The sequence below is a fragment of the Mercenaria mercenaria genome, chromosome 7, assembly GCF_021730395.1.
Source record: "Mercenaria mercenaria strain notata chromosome 7, MADL_Memer_1, whole genome shotgun sequence".
NCBI classification, from domain to species: domain Eukaryota; kingdom Metazoa; phylum Mollusca; class Bivalvia; order Venerida; family Veneridae; genus Mercenaria; species Mercenaria mercenaria.
The window spans coordinates 55,329,792-55,349,533 of NC_069367.1; the positions used below are offsets into that span (position 1 = coordinate 55,329,792).

Below are 19,742 nucleotides of genomic sequence, written 5' to 3' on the forward strand. Positions count from 1 at the left end.
TTCATTTTCTTATCTATAATATCTACAATTTCGAACGTGGACAACACAACATCAATTAAAACAATGTAAATATTTAAATCAATCACAGTTTAGTAATTTTCATTTAGGTATGAAATACATTGTACATGGCTGTGTTTAATGTGTAGAGACATTAAGTCTTAACAAACTTTAAACATGCCCATATATTTCTTATATAAATGTAAACTAATATATTACACATTCAGTATATTTAAACATTTGTTTTGAAAATTAAAATTTGTGTCAAACAGTATGTGTATCCCTATATTTCATTATTTATTATGAATTACATAAGGTCCATCCAGCAGTTACCTCAACTGTGAGAGATAAATCTCTTGTTTTACCTGAGAAAATGTATAGATGTGTAAGGAGATTTGACTGCTTTCAAAATCACCCATTAAAAAAAAAAAAAATGTATTTGATCACAATTTTGGCGGCAAATTGAGTATTTGGTATGTTAATTGTCAGGTCATCCTAGACTCCTTCATCTCTTGTAGAAGAGTATTCACTGTTTGTTTCGCTTGTAACCCATCTTTAAGGGTCTGAGGTATATCTTTGCCTTTGTTTATTGCATTAGCCCCAAGTAAGGCTCCTAAGGCGGCCCCTCGATGACAGTTTTCTCCTGTAGTTAAACAGAAATAAACATAAGTTTTAAAATCTCTAGAGGTTGAATATTTACAAACAGACAACAAATATGGTTGCTCTTCCCTTGGTTGTTCTGTAGGGATGTTTATTGCCTATATCTGTTATTATTACATACTCGTTTCTTTTCTCCGTTAAGTTACAATGGTAACGGAAACGTCAATGTTTTTCCATAAACTGACGCCTGAATTTCATATCGGGTGCATGACGTAATTCAAAGTCTGTCTAATTAATTCTTTATTTAGTTCAGTATTGTCAATCTTATTCAGGCTATTGAACAAATTCATAATATTTACATTACATTCATACGTGTAGATACGTATGTAATAAAAAGGTTATCCTCTTTGCATCAGGAAATATGCACTCGTTCTTTAGCGGAAGAATATTACGCTCCTAAAGTCACGCAATATTTCCGCTGCAGAACTCGTGCAGATTTCCCAATACAAAGCTAATAACCTATAATCATTAAATTTGATGGAAGGCAACAGACAATTCTTTTTTGATGGAAATAAAATATTTTTGTAGCTAGCAGAATATTGTTTCAATAGAACTGCAGAATAATTCAACAAGCACATGACCCAGTGTGAATGAATAAAAGATTCTGTTTTAATACACTTAAACATGGTTTTGCTATATATTTTTTCAACTGTGATATGTTTATTATTAAACAAGAGGACCATGATGGTCCTGAATCGCTCACCTTTTCCCACATGACCCAGTTGATAAACATTCAGACCAACTTTCATACAGATCCCATGAAAAATATGGCCTCTAGAGAGGTCACAAGGTTTTTCTATTATTTGACCTACTGACCTAGTTTTTGATGGCACGTGACCCAGTTTCAAACTTGACCTAGATATCATCAAGGTGAACGTTCTGACCAATTTTCATGAAGATCTTTTGAAATATATGGCCTCTAGAGAGGTCACAAGGTTTTTCTATTTTTAGACCTACTGACCTAGTTTTTGAAGGCATGTGACCCAGTTTCGAACTTGACCTAGATATCATCAAGGTGAACATTCTGACCAATTTTCATGAAGATCTTGTGAAATATATGGCCTCTAGAGAGGTCACAAGGTTTTTCTATTTTTAGACCTACTTCTGACCAACTTTCATAAAGATCCCACAAAAAATGTGACCTCTAGAGATGTCGCAAGGAAAAGTTTATGCACGGACGGACGACGGACGCTGCGTGATCACAAAAGCTCACCTTGTCACTATGTGACAGGTGAGCTAAAAAGTTGGACAAAATAGTGAAACAAACAACCACTATCAGTAAAACTTCATATGCCAGATTTACCTCCACAATTAGCATTATTAAGTACACCAGCTTGGAAATCATCAGCAAACTCATATGCCAAAAATAGCATTGAGCTCATAGCGCCCTCTATATAACATGCTGAACCTAGAGTCTGTGTAGCTCTCTGATATGCTTTTAGCCTCTCCTCCGAACCCTTGGGATAACTGTAAGGTGAAACAATATTTAAATTTAACAGTGGATATGTTTTTAGAAATAAGACATTCAATAATGTTACTTATCCTGCTAAATTTCTATAATGAACTTGTTTTCTTTCAATTTGGACTGTACCACTAACTGTTAAAAGGGGTGCTTACCTAAAAGATACTGACTGAATTGCAAACAGTGTAGATCATGATCAGACTGCATGACTGATCATGATCTACACTGTTTGCAAAGGCAGGATCAATCATGTTCAGGGTGATAAGGGTTAAATATAACCTGTAACCACAGACTATCAGTATATAAGGACATCATATCCATCCCCCTATTTAAACATTTACTGTGTAAATGAACCTGTGAATAAAGACCACTTATGAATAAAGATCACATTTTTTTCATCCAAAAGTGGTTTTCATACATCTTAACAGTATATGCTTATATGGCCTGCAGTTCTGAGAATGCACTTATCAATAGAGTTATAAACTTTAATCTTTCTCAGTTTTTACTGATTTTTTTTCCTTTTCAATTTCAAAGAACATGCATGAAATACTTCCAGGTTTTTATATAAGTTAGTTAGATTTTATCAAAATATGTTTATCTTTGGTAATTTGGAAGTGTGATAGATGTAGACAATAAATCAAACATTTTCATTTCTTATGCTGCTAAATGTCACTTTATGTAACTGAGCTTTAGTTAGTGTTAATACTGGTAAAAACCACTCTTTCACCTGGTATACCTATCTGCAAGGTTACAATGCAATATTTGGAGAATCAAAATGCAAGTACATGTATGAAATTGATCAGTCAAAATATAATTGTGCTCAAAAACAACCAATCAAAAGCTCAGTTATATACCTTCCTGCTCTTTCTATCAGTGCAAGAACCATCTCTCTTTTCTGTGGACCTCCAAGCTCCGAGTGACTCAATGCTCTAACTGCTTCCTGCTTCAGATCTCTTCCATTTATCACCCTGTGCAACAGTCGAGCATACAGATCTACAAATGGCACAATAGCTGGCACAGGGTGTGTACATTTTACAAAGTCTATAGCCTCCCTTGCACAATCATCCTCAGACCTGTGAGCATTCCTGATGATCCAGGGTAGAGCAGGGGCCATGGCGCCTATAACAACCAGCTGAGAGTCTCCTGGACCCTTGGCCTTCTCACTGTATCTGGAATACATATCAGATATTAACAGATAAAGAAATAAACTTTTGCTATGTACCTGGCACTAAAAGTTGCGAGTCTCCTGAAACCCCTTGGTACTTGAGATATATATCAGCTTTTAATCTATGGAAGGATAAACTTGCTTCTTGTTGCTATTTACTAGTTACCACAAGATAATAATTGAGCCGTGCCATGAGAAAACCAACATAGTGGGTTTGCAACCAGCCTGGATCCAGACCAACCTGCGCATCCGCGCTGTCTGGTCAGGATCCATGCTGTTCGCTAATGGTTTCTCTAATAATAATAGTCTTTGAAAGCGAACAGCATGGATCCTGACCAGACTGCGCGGATGTGCATACTGGTCTGAATCCATGCTGGTCGCAAAGCCACTATGTTGGTTTTCCCATGGCATGGCTCATATGTGTCTACTGAACAAATTCAATTCTTAAGACAGATAAAGTAAATAGAGTAAAGTAATAAAGAATCACCAAATACTAAAGTTTAACAACCTTTTTTTTAAATCGCAATAGTCTCAACAAAGTATTTTGTTTACTATATCTAAACAACAATATATACCTTTTGTCGGTAAATTGTAACAGTTCCTCTGCAGTAGTATGTTTTTTGTGTTCTGAAGCCCAGTCCTTGAAAAATGATCTGTGAAATGACTCAGCATATGTGTCATTATGTGAACCTGGGGTGGTCATAAATTTTACATAATCTTCTAAAACCTGACCTTTAACTCCTCTGCTTGGTTCTGTAACTTTTGGATCAACCCTTTGCAAAGTTTTCATCATCTGAATAGCTGTGACAGAGTTTAGGGTGTTATCACCAGCCCTCATACCTGTAATATCATTAGACCTGCTTTTTTATATTTTGAGACTTTCTAGAATATAACACACACTATGTGTGTTGTCGATAAACGATTATAACTGTCAGAGAGGGAAGACAAAAATTTTTTTTAGGCTGTAGATATATCTTTGAACATTTTTATATGACTGTTTTGCTTTAAATGACTCACATAAAGCTCAGATTTTAAGCAAGCTTTTCTGGGTCAAATATCTAGTCACTAATTTTTCGCAAAAACTTAAGTATACGGTGTTCTTATTAAACTAATTTAGAAGTTGTATAAGAATCAAACAACAACAACACTGTGGCCCTGACCTTGGAAACAACTGTTGTCGCTGTAATTCATCAGTAACTTAAAATATAGATACTTATTTAGTTTATACAGAATTTATTTAAGGTTGATTGTGAAGGAAGTTTTACAACTTATATTATTCACTCTCGACACCTAATTCCTGATGAAATCCATTGCCACGAGGGTATGAGAGAAGAGGCCAGTTTCCTTTTCAATGCTGAGCGCCAAGCATTAAAGGTCATCCTGGAATATTCCTGTTCCAATACCACGCCTGGTATTTCCTGGTCCCAGGACCAGGCGTTTCCTGAGAAATTCCCAAGAATATATCCCAGAATTTTCTCAGGAAATTCCCAGGATATTCCTGGAAATTTCTGCACGAGAAGGGAGCTACTGGTACCATTTTTTATGTCTTTGGTATGACGTGGCCGGAGATCGAACCCACGGCTCTCGAAGCGGACACTCTACCACTAGGCTATCAATGCTTATTTAATGGGCCATTGAAAGATTATTGTTTGGAATGTACAGTTACATCAGTGTGTGATGTTCTTTTGTGCTTCATTTGAGAATTAGCTCAATTATTCCCCAGTTAGTACCTTTGAACTGTTTAATTCCTACCTTGATGACAATGTGCAGTTTATCATGTTTTACCCCATACCTGAATCATAACAAGCTAATTTAAACACCATACCTGTACTTGAGTTTATCATGTTTTAGAATACTTGTATACCATACCTTAATGACAATGTGTAGATCTATCACCCTGCAAATACTTGAGTTTATCATGTAGTATACTATACATAAATGATAATTTGTAGATCTATCACCCTGCCAGTACTTGAGTTTATCGTGTCGTATACTGCTGTCACAGGAGTGTTGTGTTATACCCCCACCATACAGCCTTGTTGCAGAAGTAGGCCAATGTGAAGTAGATCCTCAAAATAAATGGGGGTCATCGGCTGGTCAAGATCAACCTCCCTATTAAGTTTCGTGATCCTAGGCCCAAGCGTTCTCAAGTTACCATCCAAAAACAGTTTAACTGTTCTGGGTCAATGTGACCTTGACCTCTGACCTACTGACCTCAAAATCAATAGGTGTTATCTACTGGTCATGACCAACCTTCCTATAAATTTTCACGATTCCAGGTCCAAGCATTCTCAAGTTATCTTCCGGAAATGATTTAACTGTTCTAGGTCATTGTGACCTTGACCCTTGAACTACTGACCTCAAAGTCGACCTGACCTGTATTTTATGATTTTACATCAGATGACAGAATTATTCTGTGTACCAAAAATTGTTTAAATCTGTCAAGCCTTTCATGAGTTATTGTCCGGAAACCATGAAAACCAATGGACGGACCGACTGACAAGCTTGCTCCTATATACCCCTAAAACTTCATTTTGTGAGGGTATAATGACAATGTGTAGATCTACCACCCTGCCAGTACTTGAATTTATCATGTAATATACCATACCTTGATGATAATGTGTAGATCTATCACCCTGCCAGTACTTTATTTAATCATGTTATATACCATACCTTGATAATAATGTGTAGATCTATCACCCTGCCAGTACGTTAATCATGTAATATACAAAAAGAAGTATAAAATACACAGAATGGCAACTGGCTGTAATCTCGCGTCAGAGCGTGAATCGGTGTTATCATAGTAAAAACAAACATCGGCGAGCATGGAGTTACAATTTGTACCTTTCAAACTACATTTAAAATACATGTTAGCTTCTAAAACAACATTAGTTTAATGTGAAATAGTGTTAAGACACAAAGTACACGTTTCTTGCCATCAAAAGAAGCATGGTCATACGGTGATAATTATTTTACCGATGAATAATTGCTTTCGCATACAAAATGGCGCGTGGAGAAAGTGCCACTTCCGGTAAACGAGATCTCATTCCGTTATCATGGGATGTTGACGAGATTTGCTCTATATGCCTTTTAAGTCGCCGATCTATTTATTTTTATAGCTCTTTGATATACAATACCCTGATGATAATGTGTAGATCTATCACCCTGCCAGTACTTTAGTTATCATGTAATATACCATACCTTGATGATAATGTGTAGATCTATCACCATGCCAGTACTTGATTTATCATGTAATATACCATACCTTGATGATGTGTAGATCTATCAACCTGCCAGTACTTTAGTTATCATGTAATATACAATACCTTGATGATAATGTGTAGATCTATCAACCTGCCAGTACTTTAGTTATCATGTAATATACCATACCTTGATGATGTGTAGATCTATCAACCTGCCAGTACTTTAGTTAACATGTAATATACCATACCTTGATGATGTGTAGATCTATCAACCTGCCAGTACTTTAGTTATCATGTAATATACCATACCTTGATGATAATGTGTAGATCTATCACCCTGCCAGTACTTGAATTTATCATGTAATATACCATACCTTGATGATGTGTAGATCTATCAACCTGCCAGTATTTTAGTTATCATGTAATATACCATACCTTGATGATAATGTGTAGATCTATCACCCTGCCAATACTTTAGTTTATCGTGTAGTATAACACTGCCTATAATTGGTTTGGATTTACTATGCCAACCTGTACGGCCTGATCCATCTGTTAAATATATATATATATATATATATATAAAAAGATAAAATGTGATAAAAAGAATCTTACACTACTTGTGTCTATCCGCACAGAATTCATTTAACTAGTTTAAGATAAGAATGATGAAATGCTTGAAAGAGCCTCATGTTTAACTATTTCATTCAACTTGTTTAATACTTTCAATATAAAAAAATGCTTGATTTATTCAAGTTTACATTGTTCCTTTTGACAATGTAAGAAATTACATGTTTGCCACCAGATATGAACAAATCTATTCTGTTACGTCTCAGAAATAATCATACTTAAAGGCACTGACCTCCTTATTTTGGCTAAAATGATCTTTCTTTAAAATTGAAGTTTGGTCATATTATCAACTTTAGAATATGAGTTTTGTTTCTAAACTATCTTTTAACAAGAGCTGTCTGTAAGACAGCGTGCTTGACTTTTCTCAGTGCTTGACTCTGAATTAGAGCTTTGCCAGTAAAAAAAATTCCAAGTTAAAAAGGGACATAATTCTGTCAAAATTAAAATCAGAGTTATGGGAATTGTGTCTCCTGGTGTAGACTTTGATAGAAAATAACTATTTTGAGTTTCAAGTCAAAAGCTTTAATAGTAACAGATATTTGACTTTATCAAATTTTTTTAAAAAAAAATCTAAGTTGATAAGGGGCATAATTCTGTCAAAATTAAAATCAGAGTTATGGGAATTGTGTCTCCTGGTGTAGACTTTGATAGTAAATAACTATTTTGAGTTTCAAGTCAAAAGCTTTAATAGTAACGAAGATATTTGACTTTATCAAAAATTTTAACAAAAAATTCTAAGTTAAAAAGGGGCATAATTCTGTCAAAATTAAAATCAGAGTTATGGGGATTGTTTCTCCTGGTGTAGACTTTGATGGTAAATAAGTATTTTAAGTTTCAAGTCAAAAGCTTTGATAGTAACAGAGATACTTGACTTTATCAAAAATTTAAACAAAAAATTCTAAGTTGAAAAGGGGCATAATTCTGTCAAAATTCAATCAAAGTTATGGGGATTGTTTCTTCTGGTATAGATGTTGATGGTAAATAAGTATTTTAAGTTTCAAGTCAATAGCTTTGACAGTAACAGAGATATTTGATTTTATCAAAAACCTTAAACAAAAAATTCTAAGTTAAAAAGGGGCATAATTCTGTCAAAATTTAAATCAGAGTTATGGGGATTGTTTCTCCTGGTGTAGACTTTGATAGTAAATATCTATTTTAAGTTTCAAGTCAGTAGCTTCGATAGTAACAGAGATATTTGACTTTATCAAAAACTTTAACCAACGGCGACGCTGACGCCGGGGCGAGTGCAATAGCTCTACCTTTTCTTCTACTTTTTTCTTAGTCAAGCTAAAAATGAAGAAAAAAACAAGAGGACCATGATGGTCCTGAATCGCTCACCTATCCCCACATGACCCAGTGTTGAACTGAGTATGACCTAGTTATTTCTATTATTTGACATAGTGACCTAGTTTTTGAGCACATGTGACCTAGATATCATCAAGATAAAAAATTCTGACCAATTTTCATGAAGATCCATTGAAAAATATGACCTCTAGAAAGGTCACAAGGTTTTTCTATTATTTGACCTAATGACCTAGTTTTTGAAGGCATGTGACCCACCTTTAAACTTGACCTAGATATCATCAAGGTGAACATTCTCACCAATTTTCATGAAGATCTCGTGAAAAATATGGCCTCTAGAGAGGTCACAAGGTTTTTCTATTTTTCGACCTACTGACCTAGTTTTTGACCGTACATGACCCAGTTACGAACTTGGCCTAGATATCATCAAGCTGAACATTCTCACCAATTTTCATGAAGATCCATTGAGAAATATGGCTTCTAGAGACATCACAAGATTTTTCTATTTTTAGACCTACTGACCTAGTTTTTGACCGCACGTAACCCAGTTTCGAACTTGACCTAGATATCATCAAGGTCAACATTCTGACCAATTTTCATGAAGATCTCTTGAAAAATATGGCCTCTAAAGAGGTCACAAGGTTTTTCTATTTTTAGATCTACTGACCTAGTTATTGACCGCACATGACCCAGTTTCGAACTTGACATAGATATCATCAAGATGAACATTCTGACCAATTTCATAAAGATCCCATGAAAAATATGGCCTCTAGAGAGGTCACAAAGTTTTTCTATTTTCAGACCTAGTGACCTAGTTTTTGACCCCATGTGACCCAGTTTCAAACTTGACCTAGATATCATCAAGGTGAACATTCTGACCATTTTTCATGAAGATCCATTGAGAAATATGGCCTCTAGAGAGGTCACAAGGTTTTTCTATTTTTAGACCTACTGACCTAGTTTTTGACCCCACGTGAGCCAGTTTCGAACTTGATCTAGGTATCATCAAGATGAACATTCTCACCAATATTCATGAAGATCTCATGAAAAATATGGTCTCTAGAGAGGTCACAAGGTTTTTCTATTTTTAGACCTAGTGACCTAGTTTTTGACCCCACGTGACCCAGTTTCGAACTTGACCTAGGTATCATCAAGGTGAACATTCTGACCAATATTCATGAAGATTTCATGAAAAATATGGCCTCTAGAGAGGTCACAAGGTTTTTCTATTTTTAGACCTACTGACCTAGTTTTTGACCCCACGTGACCCAGTTTTGAACTTGGTCTAGATATCATCAAGGTGAACATTCTGACCAATTTTCATGAAGATCTCATGAAAAATATGGCCTCTAGAGAGGTCACAAGGTTTTTCTATTTTTAGATCTACTGACCTAGTTTTTGACCGCACCTGACCCAGTTTCGAACTTGACCTAGATATCATCAAGATGAACATTCTGACCAACTTTCATAAAGATCCCATGAAAAATGTGACCTCTAGAGTGGTCACAAGCAAAAGTTTACGGATGGACGCACGGACGACGGACGACGGAGGCCATGCGATCACAAAAGCTCACCTTGTCACTTCGTGACAGGTGAGCTAAAAAAGATGCCCGAGTCAATAGAACCTGGGCCGCTGCAGCAATAAAAACTTTCCCACTGTCTTTACCAATACACCAAGAAGGAATATGTATTTACCCATCACTAAAGAAAGATATATATAATTAAGACTGTTACCTGGAGTTTTCAATTATCAATGTAAAAGTTAGTAAACAAAAGCTAATCAAGATGTGTTCCCATAACATACATTGACAAGATATGAAAACTGTCAAACATTATGCCTGAATATATTTTTTACTACAAAAAGCATCACCTTGAAATGTTCAACACATACACATCATAATCTATACCAGTTGTGTTCAAATTTAATCAGCACAACAGACCGTAAAATTAACACAATGGGTATAGAGTATTGAAATGTGTGTGTTGAACATTTCAAGGTGATGCTTTTTGTAGTAAAAAATATATTCAGGCATATGTTTGACAGTTTTCATATCTCTTCAGTGTATAGTCTGCAAGTAAATTAGTTTCAAAGCTTTCTTAAGAAATATAGCATTAATTTCCTGATACCTAAAATTTTCTTTTTTGTTGTTGTTTGATCTGGTGGCCAGTGCCTTTAAAAGCATGCAAGAAAATTTGTTATTGCTAACTGGCATAAATCTTACATGAACATTTCTGTAAGTTAACTCACCAACAGCTGAGAGAGAGAGTATACTGGAAGGATGCCGCTTGTTTGGAGCCACATAGCCTGTCAACCAAGAACCGTACCCTCTCTTGATGTCATCTGGATTGTAATACCAATGTACTGGCATTGACAGGGCATCGGCAATAAGCATTCCCCATACTGCTCCTTCTGCAGCTTTCGTAACCTGGTCTGACATGTTAGGTGCTAAACTGAAATGGTAAAAAAAAATTGTGTAAAGATACTCCTTCAGACTTTTATCAAGGTATTCACAAGCATGTTCCCAAATGACTATTCTTATAGATAGCATGAAGATAATTTGTACAAACCAATAGCAAAAACAACATATTCTAAGTCGAGTATACATGCAGCCATTATAAACAGATTACCATTTATAACAACTTTGAACTATTCAATGAGAACAAAACTGTTTGTTCAATGTGATCTTTGTTCAGTGTGATAAAATAATGCTAAGCAAAAGTGAATATATCAGAAAAACTTATCTGATGTTTACTAATAGATGTAATCACTTGTCAACTTCAGTCACCAGAAGAGTACTAAAATACAAGAGTAGTGGTTCTCGTATCGGGTGGCATCGGTAGCTCAATTGGTAGAGCGTTGGCACGGTAAGCCGAAGATCCAAGGTTCGAGTCCTAGTCGAAGCTGCACATTTTTCCTGAGACTGTTATATTTGGAGGTTCTACCGAGATGTTCACCCTTGGAGCCCATGCGGGGCGAAGCAGTTTGGCTGGGGTGTGCATCTGAATTCGGTTAACAGTCTGCAGCAGACATTGGCCAGGGGGCCAATGTCTTGCAATAAAAGGGAAGGTGTGTAGTGGTTCTCGTATCAGGTAGCTCAGTTGGTAGAGTGTTGGCACAGAAAGCTGAAGGTTCGAGTCCTGGTCGAGGCTGCACATTTTTCCTGAGCCTGTAACACAAGTTAAATCCTGAAACCAGAAATACATGTGTAAATTTAGTAACAGGTTTCACAAAATGATGTGTTTGATAGTCTTGTTGTGTCCTCCAAGTGATCATAAACCATGCAAAAAAATAGAGCTTAAATTCACCGAACGAGCAGAAACAGATACTTTTGTTTCCTTCAGTGTACAAGATCTGATAATAACAGCAGAGTAGAGCTTTTTTTCTAATATAATACACAAATAATTGCTTATCATTTCTGGATTATCTAGGGTGATGAAAAATCTCTATGTTTAATGATTTTCAACTACAGATATATTTAAAGTTTGAGGTGAATAGTTTAAACTTTTGCCTCATTTTTCACTGCAAAGAAATTAAAGACTTGATAAATCCAAAACAGGGTCAATTCGCTTTAAAGCCAGAAATACTCGTATTTCCCAGGATGGTGGGAAATACTGTGTATTCCCAGGAAATACTGGGAAATACGATTCAGACCAATATATTTTATCCTTTAGATAAAATATACTTCATACCAATCCATTTGTGTTAATAACATTAACTGTTAGCCTGCTGGTGCAAGTGATTCTGCCTTTGTGACCAGTGCAGACAAAGATCAGCCTGCACATCTGTGCAGTCTGATCATGGCCTGCACTGTTTGCAATTCAGTCAGTAAATTTTCAGTTAACACCCCTTCGTATAATAAATGGTATTGCCCAAATTGAATGATGGACTAGTCTACCGGGTATTATAGAGATTTAGCAAGGTAAGGGTTAAGGTGAGAAGTCAATGGTATTACACAATACACTCATTTATATAGTTGGTAAGGATGACTGACAATAATATACATGCCTCAGCCACTGGTTAACCATATGTCACATGTTATAAACAACTTGAAAGCATTTCAGTAAATCATTACAAAATATATACAATGTATAGCTATGATAATTCATCCTGCTACACCCTCTATTGTTCCTACCAAAGAAGTATATACAGACTGGCAACAGGAGATAATGTCGGGTAAGCTCGTGTCACCGCGTTATCTTAATGAAGTGTCTGCTGACTTGATCACTCGTGTTCAAATCAACAGACGCTTATCAAAGTATTAGACTATGGCCGGCACATAATAAACCGAATCAGGTCCAATTTTCAAACAACAACTGTTGATTTCTCAGACTTCAAATCATAAATGCATTCCTTCCCCATGTAGAAACTACTAATAACATTAAAAGAACACCATTAACATTATAAACAAACGATCTGATAGAAAGTTTTTCATGACACAAACATGAAAATTTTTTATCCTTCTGCTGTCTGTTTCATACACCGGTAATCAAGATCTAGGGCTGTCATTGATTGGGTCTTAGGCGTATCGACGATACCGATATATCAGAAGACAAATATCGACGATACATCGATATATTGATTATTAAGTTAGATTAACGACCTATTTGTTCATATGCATACAATATACCTTCCTGTAAATGCTATTTTAAGTTTTATTGCCTACTTTCCATATTTCTGTTTGATTGTGTTGTATTTGTATCTATGAAATAAAAGAAATACATAAAAATTAATAACATTTTTCATTTTTATTTTGCCTTCACTCCTTTTTTGCATTTATCCAAATTTACAACTTTTTGAACTTTAGTAGTTTTTTAGGGTCTGAGTGTTTATTTGGGTAGTTTTTTTCTCTCCGTAAAATATCGATTTTTGAAAATGGGAATCGATAATCGATCGACAAAAAAATATCACTGATACATCGATATCGTTTCTATCGATGACAGCCCTATCAACATCTCATTCAGTTTCCGCCTGATGTTAGCCAGATTTGCTCTGTATGCCTTTCAAGTTGCCGATCTATTTATTTTTATAGCTCTTTGTTCCTGCAGAGGTTATAATTTCTAGGAAATATTTCAAAGTTCTTAATGGCATCTGACACAGGTGCTTTGCCTGTTTGGATATATATATTTTTCCGCCTCATAATTATGTCAGGCTCAATATAATGGACTGCGCAGCCTTGAACTCTTCAACTGCCTTGATAGCCTAGTGGTAGTGTCCGCTTTGAGTATAGAGATTGTGGCAGGGCCCACACTGGGCTGAAAAATGTTGGAGCCACCTTTTTTCTCGGGAACGGTGGGGAGGGTGCTGGAGAGGTTTCCCTTCCCGCGGCGCGTTGAAAATTTTTTCACTTCCCTTAAGCAAATGGTGATATTCTAGCTATATAGGGGGACTTTGGAATGAAAGTGGGTATACCTCTAAAGCAAGTTTTGTATTTTAAAATGTTGTTGGATGTTTGAAGCAACCCATCTGAAATATTTTTCCATTACAGCTTCTTTTTGCTGTGGGCCTACTATGTAAATGCATGGCTCAGGGGCTGTGTTTTTGGTGCTCTGTGCTTCTGAGAAATCTACCCATACCTATTATCTTCTGTGTTGGTAACTTTGGTAGAACCAATACAGGATTACATTTCAAATCCATTCCTAACTTTTAAAGACATTCAAAAAATCATGGCAAACACCTTTACTAATTACTTACTAAGATCTGACAGTGGCTACAACGTTAAAAAATTCATCAAACCGTTCATTATTTTGCCGATTTGCCGATTTGTTTATTAATAATTTGATCCATGGAAATTAAAGGCATCAAACATTTAATCGGCCGCAATGACAACAACACAAAAAGACTATTCTTACCCGATAATTGGTTGCTAATTGATTGCAAATTGCATCTTCTCGCGTGTCAAGATGTTTATTACACATTGTTAAATGTAAAGTGAACGCAGACTGGGTATTACTATCCCGAAATAAGTTAATTTTATAAGGTTAAATTATCGGAACCAGTCAGCTGTTTTTTAACATAATTTCTCGGAGGTTACGATTTAGAACGTCTGAAACAAAATGGCGGTCAAAATTACGAAGATTTTTTTCATTTTCGCCACTCGCGATTTTTCTTCGCCACTTTCATCGCAGATTCGCCAAATGGCTCGAGTGGCGAACGACAGCGTGGGCCCTGTTGTGGGTTGGATCCCCGGCCGCGTCATACCAATGACATGAAAAATTATACCAGTAGCTCCCTTGCTTGTCGCATTCAGCATTAAAAGGGAAAAAGTGATTTATATAAGTTGTAGAACTTACTTCAAAATCGACCATAAACTAACTTAGCCTTACTCATTTGGCTTATCGGGATGACATATTTTATGATCTGATATTTGATAGACAAGACAGCAAAGAACTACTGAACCTGTCATTGTCAGAATCGATCACTTACTTTAAATTTTGTGGTGTCCCTTCGCATGTGTCCGTAAAGCCGAAATGATATTTTGTAACTTTTGGATATTTACCAATTACACTCAAATTATGTAAAATGCTAGTTATAAGATATACCTGCAGAATGTTCGTATACATTTAACTGTCATACTTTATGTAATGAATGTTCTTGATAAAAATTTATGTAACTTTTTTTGTTTACATTTTTGGTACTCTTCAGTTTGGAGGTACGATACGGAGCTATTTTCAGGCATGCAGACACTAAATAGGAAATTGGAGCTGCAGAGACGTGTTGATCGACTCGAGACTGATGTACTGCGGAATAGAATTGGACATCTTGAAAATATTCAACAGATCAACTCGCAGATGAACTCCATTCACATGGGTAACTCTTGGTATTCGCGTGGCGTGCCACCATATCCTTACTCCCTTCCTCTGGGACACCAGCTTCCTCAATGGAACCCATATCACACCAGACCTATGCAGCCACTGGGAGTACGGCAAGGAGCAGTACCAAGCAACTTGTTCCGTTGCCCAATGCCACAACAGTTTGGAAATCAGCAGCACCTACACACACATGCTCAGAGGTATCCAAGTCATCACATCCCGCAGAATACAGTTTTACAACAACCTGCTTATCCCCCTGTAAACACAAATCCTGTAAATGATACCATCCAAACTCCAGGTATAAACCTGCAATCTCAGCATAAAGGTGAAAAACACCCAAGTAGCCATGGGAGGAAAAGAGCCAACCTAGGTAACATTCCCCCTAGGTTCCAGAATAGAGCCCCGATGGGAAGAAACATTGCTCCAAACCGTTTAGCATGTGATAAACCAGAACATCACTCAACACCAAAGAAAGTGAGGTTCTCTGAAGTGCATCATATACAGGACTTCCCTAGCTTCCCTATTATTGTTGATGATGCAGAAGAGATGGGTGATGGGAACTGTACACAGCCTAACTTTACACTGCCTGAACCCCATGAACAGAGTTTAACACATAAGCTACCTGCAAGCGAACCAGAGAAAAACCTAGAAATAACAGAAAAAGCACAGAGTCCTACCTTGAGGAATGCAAAGAAGCCTTTTTTTATCCCAGGGCCGAGCCTCGGAAGGAACAGCTCTAGAACAATTAAACTCACGACAGTAAATATAAAGAATATCAAATCTAACCTAGAATATGTAGATAGCCTGTTACAGGACTGTGATTTATGCTGCATACAAGAACACTGGCTATTCTCGTTTCAACTGGGACAACTTAACCAGATAAACCCCAAGTATAGGGCCCATGCAAAAGCTGTGGATATGGATGATCCTATCTCACCCTTGCAAATTCCACGAGGTTATGGAGGAAATGCAATCCTGTACCGTTCCAACTGGAATGTCAAAGTGGATGGTAAAGCAGATGGTTGTGACCGTATTGTGGTTCTTACCCTGAATACTTCACCAGAAATCTGCATAGTGAGTGTATACATGCCATGCAGAGGAAATACATCATCAGAAGATTACAGGTCAGTCCTTGGTCAGCTGGACGAAATATTGTATAAATACTCCAGTGGTCGTGCTACATTCCTTTGCGGTGACTTCAATGGTTCGCTCTCCAGACAACCACCCAACGACAGAGATAAGCTACTGAAGGACTTTGTACACAAACACCAACTCATCTGTCAACAACAGGGGATACCTACTTTCTTCCATGCCAGTGGAGAAACTTCAGCAGAGCTAGACTATATCCTAAAGAACGAGATAGCTGTAAATATTTCATTACATACAGAAGTCCAGAATGTCCATTATAAGAATGTCTCTGACCATACGGCAGTCTCAACTGTAATAAACGTACCTACTAGTACATACACAGAAAAAGTTTTGCACCAGTCCAAGCCAAATTGGAGGAAGTGTAATATTGATACGTATAAGTATGTCTTAAGAACAGCACTGGAAGATAACCCTCTAGATACAGATGATGTTGGTCCAGCCATTACTAACCTGAAAAACTCCCTTGATAAGGCAGCATCCTGCAGTATACCAAGATATCAGCCCAATCAGCAGGTACTACGTAAACCTATAAAACCCCAACCAAAGAGTATGGAAATACTGGAAGCAGTAAAGATTAGCAAAAAAATCTGGTGGAACTGGAAAGTTGCAGGGTCTCCCTCAGATCCAGATCATCATCTGCGGTCAGACATGAAAACAGCCAAACGTAACCTACGGAAGGCTCAGAGAAAGGCAGCTGCTGAAAAAAGGAATAATGAAGTAACTGAGATTATGACCACAAACAGTACAGATACCATGTTCTATAGGTTAATACAGAGGCAAAGAAAATCAGCCACATCAAGTACAAATTGTATTATTGTTGGTGAACAGCGACTAACTACAAATGAAGATATCACAGAAGGATGGGCCGGATATTTCCAATCCTTAGCAACACCCAAAGCTGATGGCAAGTATGATGATCTGTTCCTGGAAGAGACAAAAAACAACCTTGCTACCATAGATATGCTGGCAGCTGATGCTGAAGACATCCAACCTACTGACTATCAGGAAGTAGCTAATGCCGTGAGACAGCTCAATAACAATAAAGCTCCCGATGCAATGGGTCTGATGGCCGAACATTTTAAATTGGCAGGGACGATCATCCTACCGTACTTAACTAATCTTATTAATAGATTGTTAAAGAATAAGTCAGTACCAGAGATACTGAAAACAGGCCTTATTACACCAGTGCACAAGAAGGGAGATGCACAGATCCCAGGGAATTATAGAGGCATTACAGTTACATCAGTGGTTCTGAAGATACTAGAAAAAATCTTAAATGAACGTCACAAGCCAGTTTACAGAAACACACAATCCAGGCTCCAAAGTGGGTTTACTGAAGGTACGTCCTCGTTAAGGTCTGCCTTGTTAGTTTCAGAGACCCAGCTTGAAGCTAAAGCAAACCAGAAGCAGCATATTCTAGTAACACTGGATACAAGGAAGGCTTTTGATGTGGTGGACCACACGCTTCTTTTGCAGAATCTCCTTCTTGATGGTATACCTATCCCCGAGTGGAAGTTGATTGAAGACCTCTATGATAACATGACATCAAAAGTAAAGTGGAATGGAGAGGTATCGAAGCCCATCTCTATACAGCAAGGTGTTAGGCAGGGGGGAGTGTTGTCCACAGTACATTACAAACGCTACAACAATCCACTATTACTAGACCTGGAGGGAAAGTTTTCCGGAGCCAGTATAGGGAACATCTGCATACCACATACCACATGTGCTGACGACATTGCCCTTATGTCACATGCCCCAGCAGAAATGAGGCTCATGTTAAAGACCGTAGAGGACTTTAGTCACCAGTATCGCTATGACATAAACCCAACAAAAAGCAGCTGTGTGATCTACCGTAGCAACAGCCGAAAAATTCATGAAATAGCTACTGCTTTCCTCTTAGAGGGAGAGGAGATTCCTATAGAAGACTCAACTGAACATCTGGGCATCATTAGACAGTCTACTGGCCAGGTGGATATAAAGAGTAAAATTGACAAAGGGAGGAAAACAGCATATGCCTTACTTGGAGCAGGTTTTCATGGGGTAAACGGCCTTAAACAGGATGTAAAAGCTCACATTTGGAATGTATATATAGTACCGAGGCTGCTGTATGGTCTCGAGACTCTTTACTACACCAAAACAGATGTGAAAAAGGTAGACGCCTTCCAAACCAAGACACTGAAACAAATTCAGCATCTTCCAGATCGAACCCCAAACTGTGCTGCCCTTGCTTTGTTAGGAGTGTCTCCTGTCTCTACCCAGATACACAAAAATACTCTGAATTTATTCTACAGTATTCTGCAAGCACCAAGTTCAGTTGAATATGAAGTGGCTGAAAGACAGTTAGCCGTTAAAGAACTTCACCACAAAAGTATATTTTCACATATTAGAAGACTGCTTCTCCTCTATAAATTACCAACAGCATATGAATTGTTTGACAAGACACCTGATGAATCAGATTGGAAGAACCTACTTAAGGAAGCTGTTAGGCTTTCAATAGAAGAGCAATGGAGGTCAGACTTTGCGGAAAAACCGAGCCTCAAGTACATTAATCCATCCTCGCTGCAGGCTGGTAAACCACATCATGTATATACTTCAGTTAGACCTAACTTACAAGATGTCAAGAGGGCGGAACTTATGGCAAGACTCATGACAGGTACATACACCTTACAAGCAAATAGAGCTGCATTCAACCAGTACAATGTGAATCCAACCTGTAAATTGTGTAATACAGAACCTGAGACCAGGGATCACTTCATTGCTGTATGTCCAGCGTTAGAGGTCATCCGTCAAAAAATAAAAGTCCGTCTAAAAAATGACATACAATCTGATATATCATGTGCTTTGAAGGACAGACACAGGTTTACCCATCTTATGCTTGACTGTACACATCCCAGTACTGGACTTCAACTCCAGCTGACAGCTGAGAGTATAGACAAGGTAGAGTTGCTATCAAGAGAATTGCTGTTAAGGCTCCACTTGGCAAGGTGCAGGGGACTTTCGGACAGTGACCCATAATGCAATACTTAAGTACTTTTTAATCATTAAGTAAAGATAATCCCCCTTGTATATCCCCCCCCCCCCCGGAAGTGTTAGGGTGTAAATATCTAGTTACAATCTGTGTGTGATTTAAAGTGGATTACTTAATTCGCGATTCAGGAAGGATCGATCTGCATACTACCAAGATACAGCTAGATCTTGGGTGCTCCGAAAAGTCAACGGAGGAATTTACTAAACAACAACAACAACAATGGCGCGAAAAAAGATGGTGCCACATAAATTAGAGCACCGAAAATTGTCATTTAATGTCAAAAATGTTAAAACAAGTTGCTTAGCCATTAATGAACTTTTTGAAAAACAAAGTGCAACA

At 37.3% G+C, this 19,742-nt stretch overlaps 1 protein-coding gene across 3 annotated transcripts; it reads right to left on the bottom strand.

Moving 5' to 3' along the window:
• Window positions 1-15,073, bottom strand: LOC128558609 (uncharacterized). Of its 3 annotated transcripts, none has more exons than XM_053548441.1 (7): window positions 14,957-15,073; window positions 10,665-10,867; window positions 6,923-7,036; window positions 3,860-4,124; window positions 2,974-3,288; window positions 1,961-2,124; window positions 1-640 (listed from the first exon to the last, which is right to left on the bottom strand). In XM_053548441.1, exons 1-7 carry the CDS (start codon window positions 14,986-14,988, stop codon window positions 483-485), a joined length of 1,251 nt encoding a protein of 416 aa, XP_053404416.1. In that variant the 5' UTR covers window positions 14,989-15,073; the 3' UTR covers window positions 1-482. The 3 variants fall into 3 exon arrangements, with proteins under 3 accessions (XP_053404416.1, XP_053404415.1, XP_053404417.1); XM_053548440.1 differs by having other exon boundaries at window positions 14,841-15,051; XM_053548442.1 differs by lacking the exon at window positions 14,957-15,073 and adding an exon at window positions 14,708-14,810.
• Window positions 15,074-19,742: the final 4,669 nt, after the last annotated feature.

Bases quoted from the DNA above. Each gene is read 5' to 3' on its own strand.
- LOC128558609 (XM_053548440.1), bottom strand. From the start codon at position 14,977: ATGTATACGAACATTCTGCAGGTATATCTTATAACTAGCATTTTACAT. The intron at 7,037-10,664 runs GTGAGTTAACTT...TATATTTAACAG, and splicing joins ACTCTCTCTCTCAGCTGTTG to ATGGATCAGGCCGTACAGGT. The intron at 4,125-6,922 runs GTATGGTATATT...ATGATATTACAG, and splicing joins ATCTACACATTATCATCAAG to GTATGAGGGCTGGTGATAAC.